The sequence below is a fragment of the Phyllostomus discolor genome, chromosome 3, assembly GCF_004126475.2.
Source record: "Phyllostomus discolor isolate MPI-MPIP mPhyDis1 chromosome 3, mPhyDis1.pri.v3, whole genome shotgun sequence".
NCBI classification, from domain to species: Eukaryota; Metazoa; Chordata; class Mammalia; order Chiroptera; family Phyllostomidae; genus Phyllostomus; species Phyllostomus discolor.
The window spans coordinates 123358988-123386023 of record NC_040905.2 but is presented as its reverse complement, the minus strand read 5'-3'; the positions used below and the strand labels follow the sequence as shown (position 1 = coordinate 123386023).

Sequence of the window (27036 nt, the reverse complement as noted above, 5' to 3'; positions counted from 1 at the left end):
GTGGGCACTCCTACTCGGTGAGCACCTTGGTCTAGAGGTAACACATTGTACTACTCATTGTCCTTGGTCCCAACCAGTCACAGAACCCCACACAGATTCAGGGGTTGCTGGGAAATGCAGTCTTTGGCTGGGCAGCTGCCTTCTAGAAACAGCTATACCCAGCAGGGAGGAGCAGGAGTCTTTGGTGGATGTCTCCCCATCTCTGCCACAAATGCTGCAACAAACATCCTCACACACAATCTTTATGTGCCTTTACAAATAAGTTTCCAGAAATGAAATTGTGGGGTTGAAGGGTACATGCATTTTACATGTGGGTAGATACTATCTAATTACCTTCCTTAAAAACTGCATTGATATATGCTGCTACCAATATTAAAGTGTAAGTTCTACACACACTTGCCAGCAACAACTGCTATTACAGGTGAATCATATTATTCATGATAGGTTTTAATTTGCATTTCTTTAGTTTTAAGAGAGAGGGAGTAGCTTTTCATATATTTATATTCCACTCATAGTTCTTTTTCTATTAACTCTTCTCATAGCCTGTATTCCTATTCTGCCATCTGGTTCTCTTTTTCTTATTGATTTGCAAGAACTTTGCAAAATATATTTAAATACGTGTGTGCATGAATGTAAAATTATCCTTTGTTTCTCTATCATATATTCTGCAAATACTTTTCCAGCTAGTCATTTTCCTTTTATTTGGTTTACCATATTCTTCCATCCCAGGGATTTATGTCTGTCTGTTATGTGGTCTAACTTTTTGGTCTTTTCTCCATGATTTTTGTCCTAAGCTTAGAAAGGCTGCCCTTGTGCCAAGACTCATTTTACATTTTCACATTACCTTCTAGTGCAAGAGTCATACTTGAATCCAGATTCTGCAACTTGCTGTGTTGCTTTGGTGACTGGCTTTTGTTCTACATGTCCCAGTTTTCTGTGTCCACGCACGGGACTGGTGACAGTGCCTGCTTCACTGAATTGGTGTGAAGACAGCAAGGTGGTTCTGGCCCAGCCACTGTTAGCTGGTAGCTTGTCCAGGACATTAATGCCATGTCAGCTTGAGCTGCTGTTAAATGCCATAGACTGAGTGGTTTAAACAAGAAAAACTTATTTCTCACAGTCTGGAGGCTCAAAGTCCAAGATCAAAATGCCAGCCAACATGGTTCCTGGTGAGAGCTCTCTTCTTGGTTTGCAGACAGCTGTCTTCTTGCTGTGTCCTCACATGGCAGAGAGGGAGAGGTTGTATCTCTGGTATCTCTTTTTAACAGGGCACTAAGCCCATTCCTGAGGGCTCCGTCCTCATGACTGCTTCTAATACCATCACATCGATGTGTGAATTCCTGGAGGATTATAAACATTTGGTCCATAGCAGACTGTGTGGATGACTGATATATGCTGTGTGCCCATTTCTTACAGTTAGCAAGTGACAAAACTCAGACTCAGGTCTCTTTGATTCTAAATCCCTTACTTACCACTATCCGCTGAAGTAGCCCACTACCCTGACCATCTCTGTGTGGCTCTGTCATGCAAGGAGGATCCCTTTCTAGTTTCCACCTGTCACAAGACAGGACTCAGGACCAATCCCATAATGCACAAGGTATGGGAAGAAGAAATAGGCATTCCTGGTGGGAACTTGCAAGCCAAGGGCCTCAACAGAAGAGGCAGGCATGGGTTACTCTGTCTTCTCACCATCACCCTGAGGGACTTGCATAGGCCTGGACAAACTGGGCTGATACTCCAGGAAAGGGACTCTGCCCTCACACCTCCATCAACTTCCCTCTTACACAACAGAGCTGAGAGTAGCCTTACCAGGTGGGAATAATCAAACAACTGGAACATCAGGCAGGCTGGGCTTAGGTGCCAGCTGTTTCCAGGACTTCTCTGGAAAAGCCGGCTTCCCAGCACCTGGGGACCCTGGAAACCTCTCAGAAATGGTTCAGGCATAGTTCCTACTTCAAGAGGATGGAAGCCCCCAGCCCTTGTGAGAAGCTGAGTTGAGGTGCTGTCCCTCACACTGGGAAAAGAGAACCCACTCACCCCTGTTATTTAGAGGTCATTAAATCCTTGAGAACAGAGACCACACCTTGCTTACCTTCTTATCTATGGCACACAGGAGGTTTTCATTGAATGCATACTAGGCCCAAGATAGGCATTGTCAATACAGAGGTGTGACAGTCATGGTCCTTGCCTTCTGTGACCTAGCACTCCAGGGTGATGATAGATGCAGGTAATGTGTCAAAAATGGGAGATGTCTGTAGTGCATACCATGGGATCACTGGGTTAACAAATGCCTAGCTCTCCTGGGAAGGGGAAAATAATTAAGATGAGGTAAGGAAAGGCTCCCTGGAAGAGGCGATAATGAGCTAAGAGCTAAGAGAAGTTTTGCCTAACAGGCTACAGAGCACTTCATCCTAAAAGCACGACATGTCAAAGGTCTCTTAGCTTGAAAATGCAGAATTTGGGAACTCTGAATAGTCCACTATGGCCAAAGCCTGGGGTGACCATGGGCCAGATTAAGAAAAGCCATATAAATCCTGTTAAGGCCTTTATCCTGTGAGCAGTGATGAATAACGGATGTAATAGTTCAAGCAAGGACCTAGTGTTTTCCTCCTGGGTCATGTAAGTCCAAGGGTTTGGGGACTGTGAACTCTTGACCTGAGGGGAATAGACAGCTGCACTGCTGTGCCTGCACTTGGCTCCATACATGGAGGGTTAGTGGGATTTGTTTTCACAACCAGTTTCTTGCAATAAAGCCTTTCCCCTCCCCTTTGGCTCCTAATTATCCCTCTGGAAATTGATGGTTTTTAATGAGCCTAGTTGCCCAGTTAAGAACTAATAAGTCACCAAAGACCCAAGGCAGCCAGGTCTTCCAAACATGTACATGGGTACACAGATTTAGCAGAAACTAAGATCTTCCAAAGAATCCTCCTGGCAATAATCAAAGGTGTGTTCATTCTGCAGGCTCCCCGGAGGCCCCACTCACAAGGGCTCCCGCATGCTGACACATGCAGGATGTCCCTTGTATGGAGCAGGGTGTCCATGGGAACACTTTCTTCACCACTGGATGAGTCAAAATTATCATTTCCTAGCCAACAAGAAAGCACTGGGGTTGTTTTTTTTGTTTTTTTTTTTTTTTTAGGGTCCACAAAAAGTCTGTGATTTTGTGGACTTCTGTGATCTGGTTTTGTGGACTTCTGTGATCTGGGGATAAGGCGCAGTCTCTGGCTCACACCAATATGCTTCTCCTTCATTGTGTTCAAATTAAAGCCTTGCCTTTGTGTCTTCCCTTCAACAAATATTTACTACATCCCTGAAGTCTGCATCACCACCTTGGTGCTGAGAATACAGCTGTGTCCAAGACAGACATCAAACTTGTTCTCCTGGAGCTTGTAGCCTACAGCTGGGGTTGGGATGGACAGACAGAAACATACAAATACACTTATCTAGTAGATAGTGACGTGCATCATCATGTTACTAGTGAGAGTGCATTTATTTAGGCTGTACTTCCCAAGCTTCTCTAATTGTAAGAATCATGGCGGGGGCGGGGGTGTTAAAAATAGAGGTTCCTGGACTGTACCCCAAAGCCATTGAATGAGAATGTACAGGGAATGGTCTTGGGACTCTTTCTCTCCAAGGCACATCTCGGGTTGATACTTGAACAACTGTTTTAAAAGCTGAGTGGCTAAAGGAACACTCAGTCTGCCACAGAGGTTCTTAGCCCTGGTCGCCCATTGGGATCACCTGGGGAGCTTTAAAATTACAGTGCCTGGTTCTCAAATACACCTGGAGTTTCTGATTAAAGGATTTACATATCTCCAAAGGTCCTCCACGTGGTCCCAGTGTGCAGCTCCACTTGCCCACCTCCTCACCTCCCAGACACACTGCAGAGCAACCACATCTCTGTCCTCCCTGAACACCAAGGGGAAACTTGGACGAAGGAGTGTGCAGAGAGCCAAGCAAAAATGGCACCAGATGTGTTTCTTTTCATCTCATTTGACTTCTTATATTTGGAGCTTAGACTCCCCTTAGTCTGTAAGCCTAAGTGCCTATGACCATGATGAAATCTTAACAATGGCACAGTGATTCCCCCACCCCAGGACTATCTGCTGAATCCTTCCTCTGCCCAAGGTCAGAATGCCAAGAAAAACCTAGGCTTCATAAACTAGCTCTGGCTGTTTCTGAGAACTCAAGGTAACCTCTCAATACCTTTGACACTAGATCTCTGATCAATTCATTGAGTACCTATGGTGTGCCAGGTATTGTGCTAGGAATGCAAAAATGAATAAGAAACATGCCCAAGTTACTGAAAACCTGTTGATATAAATGGATGTGTATCTAGTAAGTTCCACACATGAGATGGGGGTCCTAGTCATTGGAAGCACAGAGTGCCATGAAACTACAAGAAAGGGTTCACAGAGGATGTGACTTTTGAGTTAGACTTGGAAAGGTGAGTAAAGGTTCACCATAATGAGGGAGACAAAAAAGATGATCCTGAGTCTTAACAGATAAAAACAAAAAACAGCAAGTGCACAAACCACATGAAAGAGCACAATTTTTTGTCCAGCATGGCATGGGATTTGGGTTTCCAGAAAAGAGCATGAGATTAGTTCTAGAAAGGTAATCAGTGGCCTTGAGTACCAACTCAAGGAATATAGACTTTATCCGAAAGAATACTTGATGGATGACATGATTGTATTTGCTTTAGAAAGATTTCTATGATGGACATAGGATGTGAATGGATTAAAAGGGTGAACAAAATGAAAGACTAGAGGTCAGAGAGGACTCTGTTTTCCAAGGAAAAATGACAAGAGCCCAAGGGGGATACTTGAGAAGGTTGGGGAGGTAAAGCTTACGAGAATGAAAGACAGATGTGAGAAGAAGTCAAGAATGACTGTTTTTCTGCTCTGTGAGTGGATGTGTGGTGATATCATCTGTAAAAGCAGGCAAAGGAAAGAAGTTTCAGGAGGAAAATGGCAAGTTCAGTTGTGGAGGCAAGGTGTCTAGTCCACAGACAGCTGGGCATTCCAGTCTAGAGCATGGGAAAGTTGGAGGTGCAGTTACAGGCATGAGTCAGCAGCTCCCAGGTGGTGGTTAAAGACTGGGGAAGGAATGAGGTCATCCAGGAAGATCACATGCAAGTGTTACAGGAGAAACTTGGTTCTTGTTGATGCAATAAAGAACAACAGATCACATTAGCAAGTCTATTAGCGTGCAATCAGGGTTTATTGGTGATACATTCTCATGAAAGAGAACAGGTCTTGCTGAGGTGGGGGAGAAAGGCAAGAGACAAGGTGGCAAGTGCAGGGGTGGCATGAACATCAGGTCCTTTGTTCTGAGGATTTACATAGTTGGAAGGATGGGGGTGAAGAAATTACATATTGATTGGCAGGTAAAGATGGTGCCAGCTTTCCCAGGGGTAATGTGAGCACACAAACCTAGGTATGTGTGGGGGTCTGTTAGCCTGAATTCTTATCTTGCTCCAGACCCCATTTTTTCATCTTATTGTAAAACAAGTACATGACAGGAGGCAGTTAATTAAAGTTGGGGCAGTTACCCAAAGTTATCTGTGGGCTCTTTCTGTAAGCATTAGGTACTCTCTCATAAAGGATATAGTGTCTAGAAGTAGGCAGTTAACCAGAGTTGTTTAATGGGCTTCTTCTTTGGGCACTGTGGATCCCCTCTTCTTCCTCTTTGTAGGCCTTGGGATGAATACACAATTTCAAGACTTTCTTTCCCAGTGGTGAAAATGATACATAGAATTTCAAGGACTTCCCTCCTCCCATGCTAACATAGTATAGCTTGTGATTTTGGAACACCTGGCAAAATTATCATACCAGGCTCAGAACTGCTGAGTTAGTGGGTGAGACATGTCTCCCTCCTCCTCCCTGCCTTGGTTTGCAGTCAATCCTGCCAAGTGCTAAAAGGTGTTTCCTGGCAAGCAGGACACTAGACACTGGTCAGCAACAGTAGTGCAATCTAGTATAGTTCTTCCTATACTATCTCCTGCCTCAACTCCCCCTTGAGAGACATGGCTCTCAAAAATTCCTTTTTGGATTGCTGAGGGCTGACCGTCTGTCTTCTGTAGCTACTTCAGGTTTGAATGGCACAGTAGACACTGCCCATTGTGAACCATGAAACTCTTGCCCTATTCTATCTGGAAGTTGGTGAAGAATTCCTGAGACTGTCAGGGGCACTGCATGTTGGTCAGAGGAAGTGAAGAGAAGGGTCCTTCCATTGGCCCATGATAGATGTTGGGAGCATCTGGTCCCAGAGTTCAATAGTTGCTTATGAAAATCATTTGTAGCTTTTTATCCTCTATTCTAGAAGAGATAAATTTAGTTAGTAAGTTGATTATCATGGGTCCAAATAGTAATATTACTAGTATAATTAATAATGGTGCTGGAAAGGGAAGAAGTAAAAAGATAAGCCAAGAATTTGAGTCCCAAAAAGAGGTTGAAGTTGTAATCCTTGATGTGGATTCAAAGATGCTTTGGATGTTTTGCTGGACCTGTTCTTATCTGTTAACATAGAAGCAACACTCTTCCTTGAGGTATAAATGTGTTCCTCCTGCTGAGGCTGTGAGGAGTCTAATGCCCTTCAATTTTGGAGGGCAACTCCAACTAATGAGTCCAGTTGTTCTTGGAGTGCTGCAAGCAATTCCCTTGTTTTAGTTAATGACTCAGCTGTTTCCTGTGATAGGCAGTGGTGGATTCCTAATGAAGCTCCCCCTACCAATGCTCCAATGGCAGAGAGAATCCGAATAAGTGATATTAGAGAAAAGGGCACCAGCCCTTTTGAAAAGGTGTCCTTGTCTTCATAACAGGAACAGGAGGGAGGTGTTTTCCCACACTATGGAAACATCAGGAAGCATATACCCAAGGAAGCAGATTCCCCTCTGCTGTGGAGGGAGGGCCCAGTATGCCTGGGACCCACAAATCAAACAGACTCCTGTCAAAGGGAGTATTTCTGCCATCAAAGCAATTTCTGCCAGTTTAACTGGCTGTGTTTCTACAGAGACGTATCTGCCATTAACTAGTGGTTTGGTTCTTGGGTATTTAGTGCCCCACTATTGTAATCCTTGTGCTGCCAGTGAGGCTGTGACCAGGGGGTCTATTACGGGGTTGTGAAAACTTGTGCTATTTATAAATTCAGTAGAGAAAGAGTCCCTTGCCAGTCCAAAATGTATGACAACTCAAGAGCTGCAGTACAGAATGATACAGTCCTCTTTCTTGTGGGAGGAATTCATTAACTTGATAGGATTGCCTGCCTTGGCAGTAAGCTGTTTTTGGAAGTTTTTTTGTATAAAGGCAGGCTAGGAGCAGCCTTCTTTGGTAAGCAGGTATGTTACAAATTTGTTTTATTCCCTGGCTTAGGAACTCCTCCAGAGATATAGGGTATTACAGTGAGGAAAATTCCATGACTAGTGTTTGTGAGAGGGGGGTCTGGGATTAGAAAATCTTGTTAGTATTGGCTGTCAGCAAGCCTTCCCACAGGCATGCCCCCTGGAGCATTACTGACAATGCAGAAGGGGTAGCTGACCTGTGGATGGTTTGTTAAGTGAGAAAATAGAAGCCCTCTAGGGGAGCATTGAGTGCTAGTGGAGAGAGTCCTGGGCAATAGTTTAGCAAGGTTTTGAGTAGCTATGATGCCCCATGGACTGGAATGTAGTCTTTTCATCCAGGGTAACGGAGATGTTTTCCCATTGTTCCTGTGCCAATGGCTGGGCATAGGCCCAGCTATGGGTGAAAAGTCAAAGCCAGCATGAAGAATTTAATTTTAAAGATTGGGCCATATGATTGTCTAATTCATAGGCAGTTTTAGGTGGAGATTCAGCATAAGGGAAAGGGGTTGAGGGGGAAGTAGGAAGGCATTTATCAGACTCAGGAACAGTCCTGTGGAAAAGAAACTTGACCTCCTCTGCTGGCTCACAGGAATATGCAGTGTCATCCTGCTGTCTGAGTCATCTTCTTTTTGAATAGGAACTTGAGGGCCTCCAAGGGATTCAAAGGTGGAGGTGGAGTCCAGATTCCTTTGCTGGTCTGGGAAGTGATCTGGATCAACAGGAGCTGCCTTCACCCTAGAAATATGAATCCAACTATCGACCCCTAATAGTTTTGCAGCCAAGGCAGTACTCAGAACAGCCTGGTAAGGTCCCTTCCATTTAGGGCTAAGTTGATCTGCAGGGGATCCTTCTCTCCAAGTTTCGAGAAGTACCCAGTCTCCTGGAGAGATAGTGGCCTGGAGTTCTCCTCTGGGAGAAGCCAAGACTTTATTCCCATACTCTTGCAATGCTTCTGTGCCTGCCCCAAGTTTATTATACACTTCATGGCTCCATGGGTCTAGACATCAAATATTAAATGCAGAGTTAGGAGTGGCCTGCCATATAGCATTTCAAAAGGGCTGAGCCTAGTATTAGCCTTAGGGGAGCCCCTGATTCCCATGAGGACTATCTGCAGTAATTTAACCCAGTTCTCAGAAGTGTCCTGACAGAGCTTTGCTAATGTTCTTTTTAAAGTCTGATGCCCCTGTTCTACCTTCCCAGAGGACTGGGGTCTCCAAGCAGAGTGGAGGTAACATTTTATGCCTAGGGCCTCAGAGACTGATTGACTGATCTTAGATGTAAAGGAAGGCCTGTTATCACTTTGCAGGGAGCATGTGAGACAAGACTTGTATTATTTCTTTTAGGAATGCCTTTGCTACTTCTGTGGCCTTCTCTGTTCTTATCAGAAAGGCTTTAATCCACCCAGTGAAGGTATCTATCAAAACTAGTAGACATTCGTATCCTTTACAGGGAGGCATCTTGGTGAAATCAATCTGCCAGTCTTCTCCTGGATAAGTCTCTCTTTGCTGCACAGACTCTAGCAATGGGGGAAAGGATGGCTTTTACCAGGGTTATTCTAAGTACAAAGAGCGCAGGCTTGGCAAATGTTCTTTATAGTAGTTGTTAATCCTTTGTCTGTAAATATTAACTACTGCTGTGATAGCATCTCTTCCTATGTGGAAGGAGTCATACAGGGCCTTTAAAAACTTCTGTTGAGAGGCCCGGGGAAGGAGGTTTCTGGCCAATGTAAATCCAGGGCGCTTCCTGAGTGCCCCCACCCTCTACATCCCAGGATTTCTCCTCAGACAAGTAATCAGGCTTTGGGCTAGCATTGTCTATAGAAGGGAACAGTGCCAATTCTACGATTGGCCTCTGGGTTGCCTTGGTCTGCCTTGATGTTCCCTTTGGTAATAGGGGATGTATGCTTCTGGTGACTCCTACAATGCATTAGTGCTACCTGTTTAGGGAATCTAACTGCTTCTAACAGATTAAAAATTTCCTGCCTGTGCTTAATGGGGGAATTACTTGCAGTAAGGAGTCCCCATTCTTTCCAGATGGCAGCACAAGCATGTAGAACAAGAAAGGCATATTTGGAATCTATATAAACATTAATCTTTTTTCCTTGTACTAGAATGAGAGCTCCGGTAAGGGCTATAATCTCTGCCTTCTGGGCCAAGGTCAAGGGTGGAGGAGATTATGCTTCAATAGTGTCATATAAACTAACCACTGCATATCCTGCCTTTCACTGCCCATTCTGTACAAAACTTCTCCCATCAGTGAGCCACTCTTCATCAGGGTTATCCAAGGGCTGGTCTAACAAATCAACCCTGCTGGAATAGGTGAAATTAATAATCTCTGAGCAGTAATGAACTAAAATGATCCATTAAGGAGGCTGGATTTAAGGTATTGCAGGTTTTTGTAGTTATTTCAGGATTGTCCAGGAGAAGGGCCCAATATCTAGTTAATCTATTTCCTGTTAATCACAGGTACCCTTTCATTTCTAATACACCTTGGACTTGATGTGGAGTTAGAACCTTTAACTCTTGGCCAAGAGTTTGCATAGTAGCCTCCTCCGTTAATGTGGCTGTGGCTGCTATTGCTCTGAGGATGGAGGCCATCTGGTTGCTACATTGTCCAGCTTTCTAAAGAAATATGCAACCCCCAGGCGAAGGTCATTTCCTAGTCACTGGACTAAGACCCCTAATGCTCTGCGGTGTATAAAGAAAAGGGTTTACTTAAGTCAGGGATGTGTAGGGCTGAGGCCTTGACTATGTCACAGGTGGGCACAGGTAACCAGGTTCTTAGTGATCAGGACAAAGAATTGAATGGAACACCCAGAATTCATAGAAGAGAACATGGGAGCAGGCCATCTCCAAGCAGAGATTGACCTCATGGGCTGGAAGGACTCTATTCTTATAGGGTGGATCCTTCCTGGCTAGTTTTGGTGGGCTTTTACTGCGCATGTACAAGTAGTTGTATTACTTTAAAGCTACTGCATATGTGGTGTCCCATGATTTTCCCTGATTGGCCACCAGGGAAGAGGGTCCCACAGTGCTACCAAATTGACCCCCGTTTCTCCTGGAGTCCCCCTGTACTAGGTTCACCTTTCCCTAAGCCAGAGAATTATAGCTCTCCATATTAGGGATTGGTGAAAAAGAAAGGAGTTATTTATTCAAGTTATACAGACTAAAAGTAAAGACTTTAATGTCTTCATCAAAATCCCAAAGTCCCTTAAAATACCCACAAACACACGCAGTCCTTCCTTCCCCGCCTTGCCCAGTCTGGGGTACCGTATCTCAGGGAAAGAAATGGAAGTCCATGGCTCAGGCAGCTCTGGTTCTTCCCGGTAATCCATGCTTGGCTGGTAGGCCTCCCTCAGTTCCCAGCACAATTAGCTGTGTTGCCAGGATCTCCAGCTAAAGCCGCGTGGTGGTTCTCTGCTGAAGCCGTGTGGTGATTCTTCTCATGGCTGCGTGGGGGTTGGGGGTGGAGGGGTTCTCCTTACATGGCTGCAGCCGCGTGCTTCTCTTCAATGGCTGCTGAGTCTGGGTTTAAATATCCTTCCAGCTTTACTGGACTCCATCATGAGTCTGCACAGGGGTGGCCCCAAGTCATGGAGCCAGTCATCTCCAAGCTGTCACGCAGGTGCTGTAACTAGGGGGAGTTGCCTCCCAGTAACATCCTGGGGGGAAGTTCCTTCCATCCCCCTGGCTCAGAGCATGGCCACAGCTATTTAACATATCCATGCAACCAGTTAAAGGTTATAGATGTGTTAAATGACCATGCCAGAGGTTAGCTGCAAAGGTTAGTTGCTATGCAAAACACTCTCAATGGCCCTGTTCCATGTGTCCCTTCCCCCAACTCACACCTGTGGTGGAGGGTGAGGACATCCTATATATCTTTCTAATATTTCCTGGACACCTTGAGTTCTGAACCCCATTACAAATCCTTCTTTTGGGGACCCTCTGCCTGCACCCTCCTACAACTAGAGCCTACCTGATTTTATTAAAAGCCTGATCGTGTCCCTTTCCCCCATATAATGGGTTCAATGTCTAGCCCCTTAGTAGCCTCGTATAAAGGCTTTGCAATTAGCCCGAAGCTTGGGATCCAAATCCTGCAGAACCCAGCCATTCCCAGGAAAGAGCGGAGCTGCTGTTTGGTAGCAGGTGGTGTTAGCTAGGCAATGGCCTTTATTCCCTCTGGTGACAGCTGCCTAGGTCCTGGAGTTAGGATGTATCCTAAATAGTTTACAATCTGTTTGGAAATTTGGACCTTTTCCTTAGAGACCCAATATCCCCTTTGCTACTGACGAAGTTAATGGCTTCGATTAAACTGTACCCTTTCTGTAGATCTCAAGGCTTGTATAAGTTTGGCTCCTTGCCCATGAGGCATTGAAGAGAGAGAAGATAGCACTAGTCATTTGGTATATTTCCTTCACAAACTGGAGGCCAGTATAATATTGTGCAACCCAGTAAGAGAGGTCCCTACTATGGTGAAATACTTGCCACCTATGGGTCCCTGGGTTGCTCAGGTCTCAGGGGTCTATTGGATTAAAACACAGGAGGTATCTAAGGAGGAGAGGCAAGCCTATCTCTGTAAAATACTGGGTGGGGGGTGGGGAGTGAGCTAGGAAGCAGGCTCTTCTGTTGTTAGAATGCTCCCCCAGCTCCCCCTCCCCCCAGCTCAGGGCAGAGGCTGGAGAAAAAGCAGCTGAGATAGCACATGCTCAGACCTCAGGGGTAGTGGAAAAGTGGCTGCAGCCTAAAAGTGTTACTTTTCTTTCTGCATTGAGGAAAGCAGGTCCCCTGCTGCTTCCACAACCAGTATTAAGTTTGAGTAGGGCGTTAATTACCCTGTCATTCCCAGGAAATACTGGCTTCTAGGTCTAGAATTTAGTGTTTCAAAGACTTACCTCCTTATTTTTCTTTCTGAGTTCTGCAGTCTGGGAGGAGGGGAGATTTTTCCCTCTTTGTATTCTTTTTCCCAGTCAAGGTGGTACAGTGGGCCAAGCCTAATTTGAAGTTGGAGTTGAATGTAGAGCTTGGGTTAGGCAGGTAAGGATTAGTCCTTAGGGGCTGGAATCTCACTCAACTGGAAAACAAACTGTAGGAGGGTGCAGCCAAAGGGTCCCCAAAAGAAGAATTTGTAATGGAGTTCAGAACTCAAGGTGTCCAGGAAATATTAGAAAAATATATAGAATGTCCTCACCCTCCACCACAGGGGAAGGGACAAATGGAGCAGGGCCATTGAGAGCTGTTTCGCATAGCAACAGCCTTGCAGCTACCCTCTGGCATGGTCATTTAGCATATCTATAACTTTTAACTGGTTGCATAGATATGTGAAATAGCTGTGACCAGCTCTGAGCCAGGGGAATGGAAGTAGCTTCCCCACCAAGATGTAACTGGGGGGCAGGTCCCCCGAGTTACAGCAGCGCCTACGTGGGAGCTCAGAGAAGATTGGCTCCATGACATGGGGCTATGCCTGCCCAGACTCATGATGGCAGCCCCGTAAAGCTGGAAGGATATGAGTTCTGGCATGTGAGGCCGAGTGTGGGAGGAGTCGGAAATGGGGCTACAGAGGAAGATTGGCTCGGGGATTTAAACTCAGGCGCAGAAGCCATTGGAGAGAACCATGCAGCCGTGGCAGTGCAGGGAGGACCGCAGCCACTGAAGAAAGAACCATGCAGCTTTAGCAGAGTGAGAACTCCAGCAGCCGTGCAGACACCGTCCACGGCTCCTCTACCACCTGGCTTCAAGCCCCAGGTGGCTCTGCAGCTGCGGCCGCAAGAAGGAGCCACCAGTAAGTGACTTGGGAGCACCAGGTCACTGCCCGGCTGCCGCAGCCACCGCCAGGCCTCCGCACGCTGCGCCCGCGCTCTCACTGCTTGGGCTCAGCCAACCTTGCAGCCACCTGCTCTGGCCAGGACACAATGAGCTCCGCACTAGCCCTGTCGGTGCTGGTGCTGCTGCTGCTGCTGTCGCTCTCCCAGAAAGGGGGATCACCCCCGCAGCCATGGGAAGAATCACCACGCGGCTTTAGCTGGAGATCCTGGCAACACAACCAATGGTGCTGGGAACTAAGGAAGGCCTGCCAGCTGAGCACAGATTACTAGGAGAAACCGAGAGCTGCCTAAGTCACGGACTTCTATTTCTTTTCCTGAGATACAGTACCCCAGACTGGGCAAAGGGGGGGAGGAAGGACTGTGTGTGTTTGTGGGTATTTTAAGGGACTTTGGGATTTTGATGAAGACATTAAGTCATTACTTTTAGTCTGTATAACTTGAATAAATAACTCCTTTCTTTTTCACCAATCTCTAGCATGGAGAGCTATAATTCTCTGGCTTAGGGAAAGGTGAACCTAGTACAGGGGGGACCCCAGGAGAAATGGGGATTAATTCCCTAGCATTGTGGGACCGTCTTCCCTGGTGGCCAGTCGGGGAGAATCATGGGAAACCACATGTACAATAGCTTTAAAGTAATGCAACTACTTGTATATACTCAGTAAAAGCCCACCAAAACTAGCCAGAAAGGATCCTCCCTATAAGAGTCGAGTCCCTCCAGCCCATGAGGTCAATCTCTGCTTGGAGATGGCCTGCTCCCATGTTCTCTTCTATGAATTCTGGGTGTTCCATTCAATTCTTTGTCCTGATCACTAAGAACCTGGTTACCTGTGCCCACCTGTGACAAAACAGCAATTACTTTGTAAAACAGATAGACAAGGGAGTGGTAGTGATGTAAAGAGAGGAGTCAGAGAAAGGGGAAAAAGACTTATGAATGAGGCAAATTTAAACAAAAAGTCCCAGTTAGGAGAACAGGACCTGGAAAGGCCAGGGCCTTCCACTACAGGCTAAAATCTTGCTTTCTCCTCTTGAGAACTAAAACTAAGTGCATAGTGCGTCTCAGGGGTGGGAGTGTGATTGCATTTACAGTGTTCCTCTTGTTGTGTGGATTTCTGCTTGCAGCTGGTGAGAAACCTAGTGTTCCGTCCCGGTCCACATCCCAATTTTCCTCTCACAGGTGTCTTTGTAGCAGCAAGTGTCCTTGTAGCTTTTAACTGCTTGACTGGAACCCTGGGATGTGGCAATTTCTCCAGAGGGAGAGAGCAAGACATTCACCAGGCAAAAGTAACATTGCCCCTCCTTGAAGTTCCTGCAAGGGGTATTCAGATGCAAATTGAGTTGCTAAAAGCCACCTAGGGGAGAGAGATGCTGCAAGCTTAAACTCACTTTTCTCTTGGTTTAGAGGAAGAAAAGGCTAAGGAATCTTATGGGTCAAAATGTTCCATTTCTGAGTAGGGCTCCCAAAGGCCATTACCCCTTTGGTCATCCCTCACTCTCACCCAGGGAGGCTCATAGTGCTGGGTGACCAGCCCTTAATTTGTGGGTCCCCAGATGAGCCAAAGTTACATAATGATGGGAGTTCCTTATGAGGCCCCTACGAGTCTTGGGATTGACCCCAGGCACCTCAGAACTCTGGCAAGGGGGAGGAAGTGCCTCTTTAGTCTTCAGAGCTGGAGCAAAATCTGAGCACTCATTTCAAATCTCATTGCTTCTACCTCCAAACAAAGGCCTAGCCCTATGCCTCCTCCACCCCCAGCTCAGCATCTCCTTTATCCAAAACGGTGAGAAAGACAAGAAAACCTTGCTGGTAAGACCATACTCACTGCATTCCAAATTGGTGGAGAGAAAGGGTGAGATCCTAGTCAGGAACCCAGTCACAGCACCACTTACATTAATGGGAGAAAGCAAAGGGTGGGATTCAAGGCAGGGTCCCGTTTTTGGCATCACAAGGAGAGAAGTGGGGGACACACCAATGGGCAGATCCAGAATGGTCTGAAGAGTGTGGAGCATTTGAAAAGGGACTGAGGGCTTCAATACATAACTGGATTAGAAAGGTCATTGGTTTCATTGCAACCTCAACAATATTGATGGAGACCTTACTTATGCCATGGCTTGTGGAGAACTCAGAAGATACAGATACAGGTATGGTGCACGCTGCCCTCATGGAGTTTAGGTCCGAGTGGGGTGAGCAGAGCTTCCACACAGAGGAAGCCAGGTTGTAGAAGTTGTAGGGTTCTTGGGTTGGAAGCAATACCAACCAACTATAACTAACTCAAAGTAGTAATAATTTATTGGAAGGATGTGTAGTAACTCACAGAATACAGACCAAAGGGTTACGAAAAAGACGACTTAGACGGCCTGCAAGTTTACGAAGTGGGGTTTATTCATGCATATGGACCCAGAGGAGATAAAATCCAAATTCTGGGCAATGAGCTCAAGCTGGAGGCTTCTTTATATGTTTGTTACACATGCAGAAGGAGGAGGGGAAGGAGTGCAACTGCTAAAACGGGGGTTAGTGTACGACCTTGAGATAACTGCTTATCTGGGAATGGCTGCTGGTCAGCTCCTACCTAAGAATAGCTACTGCTCAGCTATGTCCTGTCACAATCCCCCCTTTGATGCTATAAGGTGTTTCTATCCCTTTAGCATCACTATATACCTGGCTATATGGCTGAAGTCCTTGGGAGGGTTGCAACTGCTGATTCTGGTGTTGGTACCACTGGAGGGCTACCACTTTGGCGGCTGCCCTACGAGTCACTGTGGCCCCAGGTGCTGGACCAAGGTCCGGAGGATGCAGCGTCCCATATGCCTGACACCTCCGGGTCTGATATCCTATGGTCCTGGATATCACTCCAGTCCGATATACCTTCCCTCCCCAAGTGCAGAGGGATTGCTGTGGCTGAACGCAACCCAATGGCATGTCAGTGGAGGAGCTGAAAGCTGACCCTGGGAGATAGTAAGAGACCACTCTACTGCTGAGCATAATCCTATGCCCGGGGGTATTACATTTGCAGGCTGGGGCTGAGACAGGGGCTGCATTTGTTAAGCGAAGCATACAATAAGCCCAAATGCAGAGATCAAACAGAGATAAACTATTCCTAGGGTGATCTGCTCCGCAGGATTCCATTCTGCAGGGGTCACAGTCACCAGTCCAATTCCCAATGCTCCTGCAAAGGTACCAATTAAAGTCAGGTACCCTGCAAAACAATGGTCCATTTCTTAGTGTCTTCTTTACTGGCTGGCATCCTCCGGTGCCTCAGCATGGGCATTCTAGGTGCAGGCCTAGTCCTCAGGTCCTCGGGATCTGCTGCTGTTTTGGCCCGGCTATAGTGGATCCAAGGGGTGACTCCTGCAACCTAGGCAATGCTAGCGGCAGCAAGTCTGTTCAGGGCAGTCCAGTTTCCTGGTAGAATTTAGCTAAGGTTCCATTTTCTGTCTGTGCCCTTGATCATACCGTGAGTACTTCTGACAAGCCTGGTTGCTGAGCACTGCATTGGGTGACGCACTGGAACCCTGAGGGAGCTCGTAGGCTGCAGGGGCAGGTGAACCCAAAGGAGCACTGTGAAGGGCCATGACAGAGGACTGTGCAGACGGCTGTGGGGGCACTTCAGATACACAGGGCATGCCCTCTGCAACTCGACAGAAGAGTAAGAGTATGTTCAGGATGTGCTTCTGGTGTCATTTCCTTAATTCAGCCAGGTGCTTCAGCAGTGTGTGCGTTCCCTCCCAGCACCGTTCCTGGAATGGGCCGCCAGGAGGAGGTCGTCCTGTACTGCAGAATTGTCAGGTCCGGCCCCTCTTTGAAAGGGGCTTCAGGTCTCCTGCTAGGGCTTCCCCAAATAAGGTTGGGGAGTTCTTAAACCCCTGGGGCAGTTTAGTCCAGGTCAACTGAGTCTTGACCACTATGTGCGGATGTTTCCATTCAAAGGCAAAAATGGGTTGACTGGAAGGTGCCACAGGAATGCAGGAGAAGGCATCCTTCAGATCAAGGCAGTAAACCACCTTGCTGTTGGGGGAAGCTAGCTCAGGAGGATGTACGGGTTCAGGACGACCGGGTGGAGGGTGACGGCTTCTTCATTGATGGCCTGCAGATCCTGGACTGGCCGGTACCTGCTCCCATCTGGCTGCCATCATGGGTGTGGCCCCATGTTATGGAGCCAGTCTTCTCTGAGCTCCCACACAGGTGCTGTAACTGGGGGGATGTGCCTCCCAGTCACATCTTGGGTGGGGGGAGTCTTTCTTTATCTCCCTGGCCCAGAGCATGGCCATAGCTATTCAGCATATTTAAGTGACCAGCCAAAGGCTACAGGTATGTCAAATTACTATGCCATGGATTAGCTATAAAGCTGTTGCTGTACAAAACAGCCCTGCAGGTTCTTGCTCTGTGTCCCTTTCCCAACTCACACCTTTGGGGGAAGGGGTGAAGATATCTTAAAATCTCCTGGATGCCTTGAGTTCTGGACCCAATTTTAAATGCCCATTTGGGGTCCCCTCTCTTGGCTGCACCCTGTAATAATCTCTCATTTCAGATATATACCCACTTTAAATTCCTTTAAAGGACAATGGACGAAGGTCTTCTTGTAACTACTTCCGGCTAGAAATGGACATCATCCTACCTACCCATGGGTCAGGGGTGCCCTGAAGGGAGGGGGTGCAGCACGGAGGGAGTCCTTCCTGTAAGGGGAAGGACCTTACAGAATCCTGTCAGTTGGCTGTCACCAGAAAGTCACAGGCTTGCTGTCCAAAGACTGGCATTACTGGACTGTTGGTATCCTGGTCATATTCTGGAGATTACAGATTTGGAGAGTTGGAAGGCACAATTAAATCATAACCACTAGATGACAAAGGCAGAAACTTAAGTAAAGAATGGCTTATCTGGAGGAAGGTGTACAAGGCATGCCACACCTATCCAAAACTCTTGTGGCCCATTATATTTCACTCGGGCTGAGGGAATATATTAGGATTTCCCTCCTTTCAGATATCTGAATCCTTCCTCTCCAAGCCATCAAGACAGAAAAGGGAAAATCAGTTGTAAAGTGAAGCCCACAGATCGCCCGAACCACTCACCAACCAAACCACTCAGTTCAGCCAAACTGTTGAGTTTCAGGGGTTGATGATGAAGAATGGGCTCCTTAAGTGAGGCCTATATTGCAACCAATCACTCAGGTAATGAAGTCATAGGCATACGTCCTATGAAAACAGAAGAACACACAGGTTAATTCACACAATAGTCCCCAAACCAGTCTCTGTGCCTGTGAGACTGTCTTTTGGGAAGACATTCAGTTGCAAGATCTTTCCTGCAATGACATTCAGCAATGGCAATTTGACAGGTTCTCCATACCTGTAAATTCTATATCTTTGATGATATTACAAAACCAGTTTTAACTTTCAAACAAAAAGACGCTTTCAAGACAGTTAGCTGCGTCATTCTGGTGTCCAATACTGAGCATTGTGATTTTCCTTGAACCACAATTTTTCTTTTTAAGATCACCCCCACTGTTATTAAAGGGACTACTTTGAGTTCCACTTTTCATTTTGACTGTTCGTTTGCATAAACACACCAAGAGCAGCCTGGATTACTTATGATCTTTTTTTATTTATTTATTTTTAAAGATTTTATTTATTTATTTTTAGAGAGGGGAGGGAGGGAGATAGAGAGAGAGAGAGAAACATCAATGTGCGGTTGCTGGGGGTTATGGCCTGCAACCCAGGAATGTACCCTGGCTGGGAATCGAACCTGGGACACTTTGGTTCCCAGCCCGCGCTCAATCCACTGAGCTATGCCAGCCAGGGCTATTACTTATGATCTTTAATTCTGCTTTGCTGGAACTCACACAGGGAACCTTTAGATAGACTTCTTAGTCCGTCCCTCGGGGCACAGAAGCAGAGCCACACATCTGCCATCTGGCTTTGCCTGTACCAGTTGTTTCACTCAGATCCTTGAGGCTTCCATTGTGCCCACAGGTTCCTTTTTGGACATCTTTCATGAAAGCAACCTTCGTTCCTTCCCTGGAAAGGATGTCATGAACTGCACAAGCAACCAAAGTACCAGGCTTTTCTCGTGGGCTTACACTAGCTTCGCAAGTCAATCCCAGTTCCTCAGGGCTTTCTGGTGACAACCAGAACCCATACATGCCTCCTTCAGATGTGACATTCCAGTCACAGTCTTGGTTAACAAAACCACTAATAGTGACTGATCTTATTGGTTTTATGCAAAGAAACCTTATGTCTTCATTCACTCCTTCACAATGCCAAATTCTGGAGGGATCAGGTAGGGAGAAAAATACAAAGCCTGAAGGAAAATCTTTTCCCTTCTGATATCCACTGAGCTTCTCAAAACCTTCACTTCCAGACATTCTGCAACATTCACAACCCTCTATTCTTTCTTTCATACAGCTTCTGATATCCACCAAGATTCCATGCCTTATACCTTCTGTTATTAACTAACACCATGTAAGTCCTTCCTAAAACTTTTACTTTTCCATTTATTTTTGCAGTTTCCCACAGACCTTCCTCATTTATATATATATATATTATATTTTTAATTTACTTTCCTACAGAGTGTGAAGTTTCAACCTTCCCTGGAATCCTCAATTTCCTTTTTAGAGCAGATACAGAGCAAAATCCAAAACACAGAGTTCCAGGACAATACACAGGTAGGAGCATTCTCTTGCACCAATGCATCCATTGGTGCCTCGCAGAGACATGCTCCTTCAGGCCCGGTCTTTTGGCAGAAACATGCTGCTTTGCCTCTGACTGAAGCACTCATCAGCCCCAAATGACCCTTCCTGGGTCCCAAGTGGCAAAGGCATTCTCCCCAACTGGTTACAGGTGACCTTTCTTAGGTCTTACAGGTGACCTTAAACAGGTCTTCAAGTACAGAGGGTTTCTGATCAGAAACAACACCAATGTCAGAAATTTACTCTTTTCCCACAAAACCAGAAAACAAATAGTTGAGGTTTCCTTTACTCCAGGTTTAAAACTTTACATTCTTCATACATAATTTTACTCATTTCAGATTTAACCATCAATTCTCTTTTAATCTTGGTTCCTTTACCACACTGAGGACTATACTTAAACTCAGCATGTGGCAGCCGAAAGTCCCTGGCACTGCAGGTACCTTCCACTAAAATTCCCTAGATTTGCAGGGACATCCTGCAGTTTTCTGAAGGTCAGACCCTGCAAACACCATACAGGCCAGATGCTCACCCTTGGACCTCAGTTCATGTCCTTCAGAACCAGAGCCATTCTTATCAGAACCAGTTACACAGAGAACCAGACTGATGTGGTACCCACACAGCAGCAGCATACAGCCTATAATCTGAAGAATGCCCTGAGCCTAGCACCTTGCCCAGTTCCAAGATGTAGGGGCTCTCACATGATCCATCATCCAAGATGAAGACAACCATGCACACTCCACCCTCCACGGTGGGGCACTCACATGGCTCATCCTCCATTTTACCCAAAATGGCGGTATACCCACATGGCTTGCTGTCCGATTTCCAACATACATGCAATATAGTACTGTGGCAGAACCCCACCCCACCATGATGAATTCTCCCGATTGGTGCGGACAGACAAGTGAAGGGACTCTCAGATCGCCTGCCTGGCCTCTCCCATCTCGGGGCACTTAGGTTCCACCTTAGCTAAGGCTGCCTGTGTAGAATTCGGGTTAAACTCCCAGCCGTTATGCCGTATGACAGACCGAGGAACTGCAGGTTAGGGCTCACTCACGCTCCGTAGGCTTCCACCTGTGGAGCAACAAACACAGTCATTCACACAAACACACCAAGTTTATTACGTTCCCACCCGCCCGAACTATGGGAACCCAGTCTTGGCCTCCCGAACTGTAGGAGCCCTGCCTGGGCCTTCCGGCCTGAGGGGTGATCAGTCCCTCCTTCCACCACAAGGGTGGGCCTGGTTTTCGGGCTCCTGGTCCCCTTGGGGCACTTACCAGATTCCAGATTGGCGCCTTCCCAGATACCACCAGTTCACACCCCGCCAGCCTGGGTCAAAGAGCGGTCCAGGGGCCGAGCCTGCGGAGCCCGAGATGTTCAGGACCCAAAATCACTAGGGCGAGCCTCCTTATCACTGCGGGGCCCCACCAGCCGCCCCAAGGCCGCCTTCATCAGAGGCAACAGCCTGCTTGTATGAGTTGCTTCCCAGTCAGGGAACCAAAATGTTATGGAAAAGACAACTCAGACGGCCTGCAAGTTTATGAAGTGGGGTTTATTCATGCACACGGACCCAGAGGAGATAAAATCCAAATTCTGGGCAATGAGCTTAAGCTGGAGGCTTCTTTATATGTTTGTTACACAGGCAGAAGGAGGAGGGGAAGGAGTGCAAGTGCTAAAATGGGGGTTAGTGTACGACCTTGAGATAACTGCTTATCTGGGAATGGCTGCTGTCTGGGAATGGCTGCTGATCAGCCCCTACCTAAGAATAGCTACTGCTCAGCTATGTCCTGTCACAAAAGTGGAAGAACCAGGTATCAGGGCAAGAATCAAGAGAGCTGAAGGGATTTGGTAAGAGAAGCTGATGAGGAGGATTTTTCAGACCCTTATACCTGGTGGGAAAGTTCAGTCCAACCATTTTCAGTCTTGATGATAGATTGTTAGAGTTTATGACACAGCTGGCACTGACTGGCCTGACTTCAGTCATGCACCCACCCCTTCGCCCATCAAGATTTTATTCAAAGTAGGAGTGGTAGTTCCTCAAAGAAAAATGTGGGGCTCTTATCAGATGTAGAGCAACTGTTGCTGAGCAGGTTAAAATAACAGATGGGAGGTAAGCCCAAATGGTGTCAGCCTATTTCAGTAATTTTTGCAAAGATACATAGAAAATAAAGGAGGCTGAAGCTTAAGAGGGTTACAGGGTGAAAGAAAATTTTAACTGTGTGTTAGCAACTGGAAACAAGAAAAATTTAAACAATGACTTGACGAGGCAAAATGAACCTTAAGGAGAAGTTGAATCCCTGCCTCTCCCATGGGCACAGAGCAGGGAGATGCATAGTCAGTTCCTTGCACATTATCATCATTAGGCTTCAGCACTCTATTCCGGTGACCTAAGGAGGCCTAAATATGTAAGGGTGCCCTTTGGTGGGACAGGTAAAATTTGAAGTGCACAAGAGCCATTTGATCCATGGCACAATTATGTATGTGATGTTGTTTAGTCTGGTGTCTGTATCATCCTTAGTATTTATAATTTGGTTTTGCATCTGACATGCCAGTTAGGAATTAGAAGAGTGGAGCTTCACTACAGCCAGGGCATGTGTGATGCTCTGAAGATCACTGGAACTAGTCAGAATTTTCCAAACTGGTAACAGAGAGATGTTCATTGGTGCCCCTGGCAAGAGTTCATAACTCTAGTCAAATAAGCTTGGAAAATGCTGCATTCTCACTTCCTCTCATAGATATTCTTTAGTGTATGAAAGGATGTTGCAGAAAAATCTGCTTCATGGCTTGCCCAGTCAACTTCTTTGTGTTGGGAGAAACCAACACAATAACCCCTACAGAGTTTGAAAAGTTCTTAAGTTTAAAAGTCCTGTTATATTTATATGATTCTGTCTACTTTTGTCATAATGACCAACATCTAATTACAATGTATGCCAAGGTAATCATCTAATATAGTCAGGTTTCTAAGAAAAGCTAGCCAAAGAATTCTATGCTAGTGCACTGTGATTGTTTGCTAATAATGGCATCCAATTTTTAAAAATGGCCTATTCCAATCACAAGGGATCATTATAAACATTTAGCTTGGAAGCAAAATATCTGTTGTATCAGCTAATCAGTTTCACAGTGAATTTGAAAGTTCAAGGTGGTCTGGGCAGGTATGCAGGGAAGGCAGTAGAAAAAGAGATCTGAGAGCACAGGTGAGCCCCTGCCCACCTTTTCCTCTGAGACTAGTGAGAGGGGCACAGCATGGGTACAGATCATAGCCAGTTTCAGGATGAAGAAGAGAGAAGTTGAAGGTGTGACACCTTTTGTCTTTCTAGTGTAGTGGGAGACTAATTGTGTGTTAAGAGTGGGTATCAGGAATAGGGTTGGGAGCTTATGGTGAGAATTTGGAACACATACTATGAAGAATCTTAAGAGGGGGCTGTAAAAACAAATATACCCAATTACAGAGCAGTGTTGAGGCTCAGTGGAGGATAGAATTAATAAATACAGGAAGGATCCAGTTGCCAGGGTCAGCAATTTCCTCTTCTGTTTGGCAGTGCAGAGACAGAATTAGAAATGATGAAGATTGGGTAGATATATTGTCAGGGACTGGAAGAGAAAGTAGTAGAAGGAAATTGATAATGATGGTGATGATGGTGACAACAATGATGATGATGAAGAGGAAGAACAGGAACAGGAAGAAGAAACTGAAATGATTGTTCATTTGATCTAGAGAAGGTATGCAAGAAAGTGAAATCAAGAGGATCATAGATGAATTTGAAGATCAAGTATAATGAGTTTGAGACTGTGGCAAATGTATAAAGAAATAAGGTTGCAGTCTGTATTCATTTCCTTGTCATTTTTTGGCTTGTACATATATCATTCCACATACTGCCTTTGTCTTCACATCGCCTTCTTTTACATGTGTCTCTTCTCCCCTTTTGTTGTCTTGTAAGCATATTCCTCATCTGGACTTTGGGCCCACCCTAATCCAGGATATCATCTCAAGATCCTTAACTTATATCTGCAAAGAGTCTTTCCATATAACACCACATTCATAGGTTCTGGGCAGATGCGTCTTTGGAGGGTTACCTTCAACCCAATACATAATCCTAGAGTAGAATTTCAGAGTGAACCATTTCAGAATTAGGACAATTCCAATGACAATACCCAAGGTGTGCAGGAGTAAGAGTTGTTAAATGAGAAGAGAAAGTTGAGATATTTGGTCAAAGAACTATGATGCCAGGTTATTGAATAGGAATGATACTAGGACTTGGGATGAAGAAAACTAGGAACCAGGAGTCTATAATCCAGAGGATGAAGATAGATGCTTTGGGGATTGGTCAATCATAGTGTTAGGAGTGATGCCCCTCTATTGGTGGTTCTCAACTCTGCCTTCAATTGAAATGATCTGAGGAGCTTTAAAAAAGTACCCAACCCCAAATAGCTTTAATCAGCTGGTTCTGGATGGGGCCCAGACATCTGTATTTATAGAATTCCTTGGATGGTCTCTTATGTAGCCAGAATTAGAAAAACTAGTTGAAGGTAAAATATGACCTCCAGAAAGAACTAATGACTCAGAGCCAGGGATATTTCCCTCTATCAGGGTTTGAAAGAGACACATCTGCGAAGGAGTTTCCACCATCATCCCCCAGAATCTCAAGCAGAGACAGGAAATTAAAGAGTGAGGGAGTGAGAGGTTGCAGTACCTAGCTTCTGTCTGAGGTCCCACTGGGTTGTCCTTCCGTGCTTTCCCAAGGATGCATCTCAGCAGGAAAAGACACCAGGACTCTTTTTTTCCTTTTTTTCTTTTTCTTGTGGGGTGAAAGTGCTGAGAATTTCTGTTTTGTTCTCAGTTAATTCAGTGATAAGGGATTCTTCTTTTTTATTTATTTTTTTCAATGACAGTTGGCATTCAGCATTATTTTGCATTAGTTTCAGGTGTATAGCATAGTGGTTAGAACTCATTTCTAAAATACTTGCTATTCCTATAAAACAAACCCCTCCCCCCTCAAAGGATTTTCTAATATACTTGGATAAGTCCCTTTTGCCAGAACTACATTCAGTGCCTTCCTTCATATCTTTTAAATATGTAATAACTGCATTAACAATTTCAAGCAGCTTAAATGGTTATACAATAAAAAGTCATTCTCATCCATCCCTTACCTCCTCACTCTACTCCCACCCCCTCCCCAGAATCGACTTTATCAATCTCTTGGTACCCTGCCCAAGATGAAGGTGCTGTGCCTTGCCTTTTTTCATTTAATACTTTATCTTGGAAATCATTCCACATTAGTACACTCAGATCTACCTAACTCTACTAAGTGGCTATTCCATCATTATTTAACCCATACTGATGGACATTTCCTGTCTTAAAGCAAACCTGTTAAAAACTAAAAAATAAAATCAACAAGAGATAACATGGGTTTCTCACCAGGTGAGAGTAGGTGAGCTTCAGGTGTCACAGAGGAGAGGAGGGGAACAACCAGGGAGCTGGGTGCAAGGAAATGATCCCAGGGCTCCCGGGGAAGCCCTGTGTGATGATGTGCTGCTTCTTCCCACAGGAACCTGATGCCCAGAACCCTGGCGAGCCAGATCACACTGGAGAAGACCCCCAGCTATTTCGTCACTCAAGAGGCCCCTCGCCGGATCTTCAACATGTCCCGAGACACCAAGCTGATCGTGGTGGTGCGGAACCCCGTGACCCGCGCCATCTCTGATTACACTCAAACACTGTCTAAGAAGCCAGACATCCCCACCTTTGAGGGCCTGTCCTTCCGGAACCGCACACTAGGCCTGGTGGACGTGTCATGGAATGCCATCCGCATCGGCCTGTACGTGCTGCACCTGGAGAGCTGGCTGCAGTATTTCCCCCTGGCTCAGATCCACTTTGTCAGTGGAGAGCGGCTCATCACTGACCCTGCTGGTGAGATGGGGAGGGTCCAGGACTTCCTGGGCATTAAGAGGTTCATCACAGACAAGCACTTCTATTTCAACAAGACCAAAGGGTTCCCTTGCTTGAAAAAGACAGAATCAAGCCTCCTGCCTCGATGTCTGGGCAAATCAAAGGGCAGAACTCATGTACAGATTGATCCTGAGGTGATAGACCAGCTCCGGGAATTTTATAGACCTTATAACATTAAGTTTTATGAAACTGTTGGGCAGGACTTCAGGTGGGAATAAACCTCTGACATGCAAGGGCTCTTCTGCTGTTCTCTTCCATGAGGTTTGTTCTTAGAGCTTATCATCCTCTCATCCCAGGCACCAACCCCCTCCCCATCTTGGATTCCATCATCCTGGAACCAGGAAGCCCAACCAAGGCCAAGAGACTGGGAGTCCCTGCCACTAGCTCTCCCCAGTCTGTCCAGACAAAGTAGATCTGCCTCTGGAATGTCCAGTCAATTCCAAATGCTTTCCCTTCAGCCCATAAGCTGCCTTGGGAACTTGCTTTAAGAAGAGTGGATCTTCCCATTATGATAGCTATTGTAAATGGTGGTGGTTCTGTTGCTATGAACACAGCAGTCTGTCCCTGTCACTGTCCACCCAGCGTGAGCTTGTTAATTCCAAGTGTCATGTACTTCCCCCTGTGCTGAGCTCTCCTGAGCCACCTGAGTAGTGGCATGGAAGACCATCCTCACCCTCCTGCCCTCAGCAGCACATCCAGAGATGCAGAACAGAAGCACTCCCAGCCACCTCCAGGAGACAGACCCTTTGATGATGGCACAAACCAGAGCTTTCTAAGGCAATGGTCTCAGCTTGGTTTGAAGGGTGACTGTCTCTGAAAACCACTTTGTGACTCTCCCTGCTCCCTGTGGACAAAAGCACATAATTCTTCTGTTACGGGTACTTGCCTCATATGAGCTTTCATGTTCAGCATGTGACAGAATCATGCTTGTCCATGTGAAATAAATGTGGCTCTCTTGTGTCCTGAATGTGGACTTTCCTCTGTAAATGGGGTTGGAGCATGACTCATTCATTCAGGGCCTCCATGAAAGGTGGAGCTGGTGCCGGGGATGGTCAGGGAAAGCACTGAGGGTGCAAAGATGTGTGGATGTAGCAAGGGTGTGGAATAGGTGGGGAAAAGAAGTTCTTGCTGGCAGAGGCTGGGACATAAACATCATGCATGGAAAGATCTGTAGGGACATCTTCTTTCTGAAATACGTCTGGATATGTCAGCTCCCTGCTTAAGCTTTGCATCTCAAGTGCCAAACTAGAGG

At 46.0% G+C, this 27036-nt stretch overlaps 1 protein-coding gene across 1 annotated transcript in view; it reads left to right on the top strand.

Annotated features, from left to right (window-relative positions):
• Positions 1-26751, top strand: part of HS3ST2 (heparan sulfate-glucosamine 3-sulfotransferase 2) — a 134713-nt gene extending 107962 nt beyond the window's left edge. Inside the window, exon 2 of the mRNA XM_028521352.2 lies at positions 25384-26751. Within this exon, the coding sequence (XP_028377153.1) occupies positions 25384-26002 (619 nt within the window). The 3' untranslated portion in view covers positions 26003-26751. The remainder of the gene's footprint in view (positions 1-25383) is intronic.
• Positions 26752-27036: the final 285 nt, after the last annotated feature.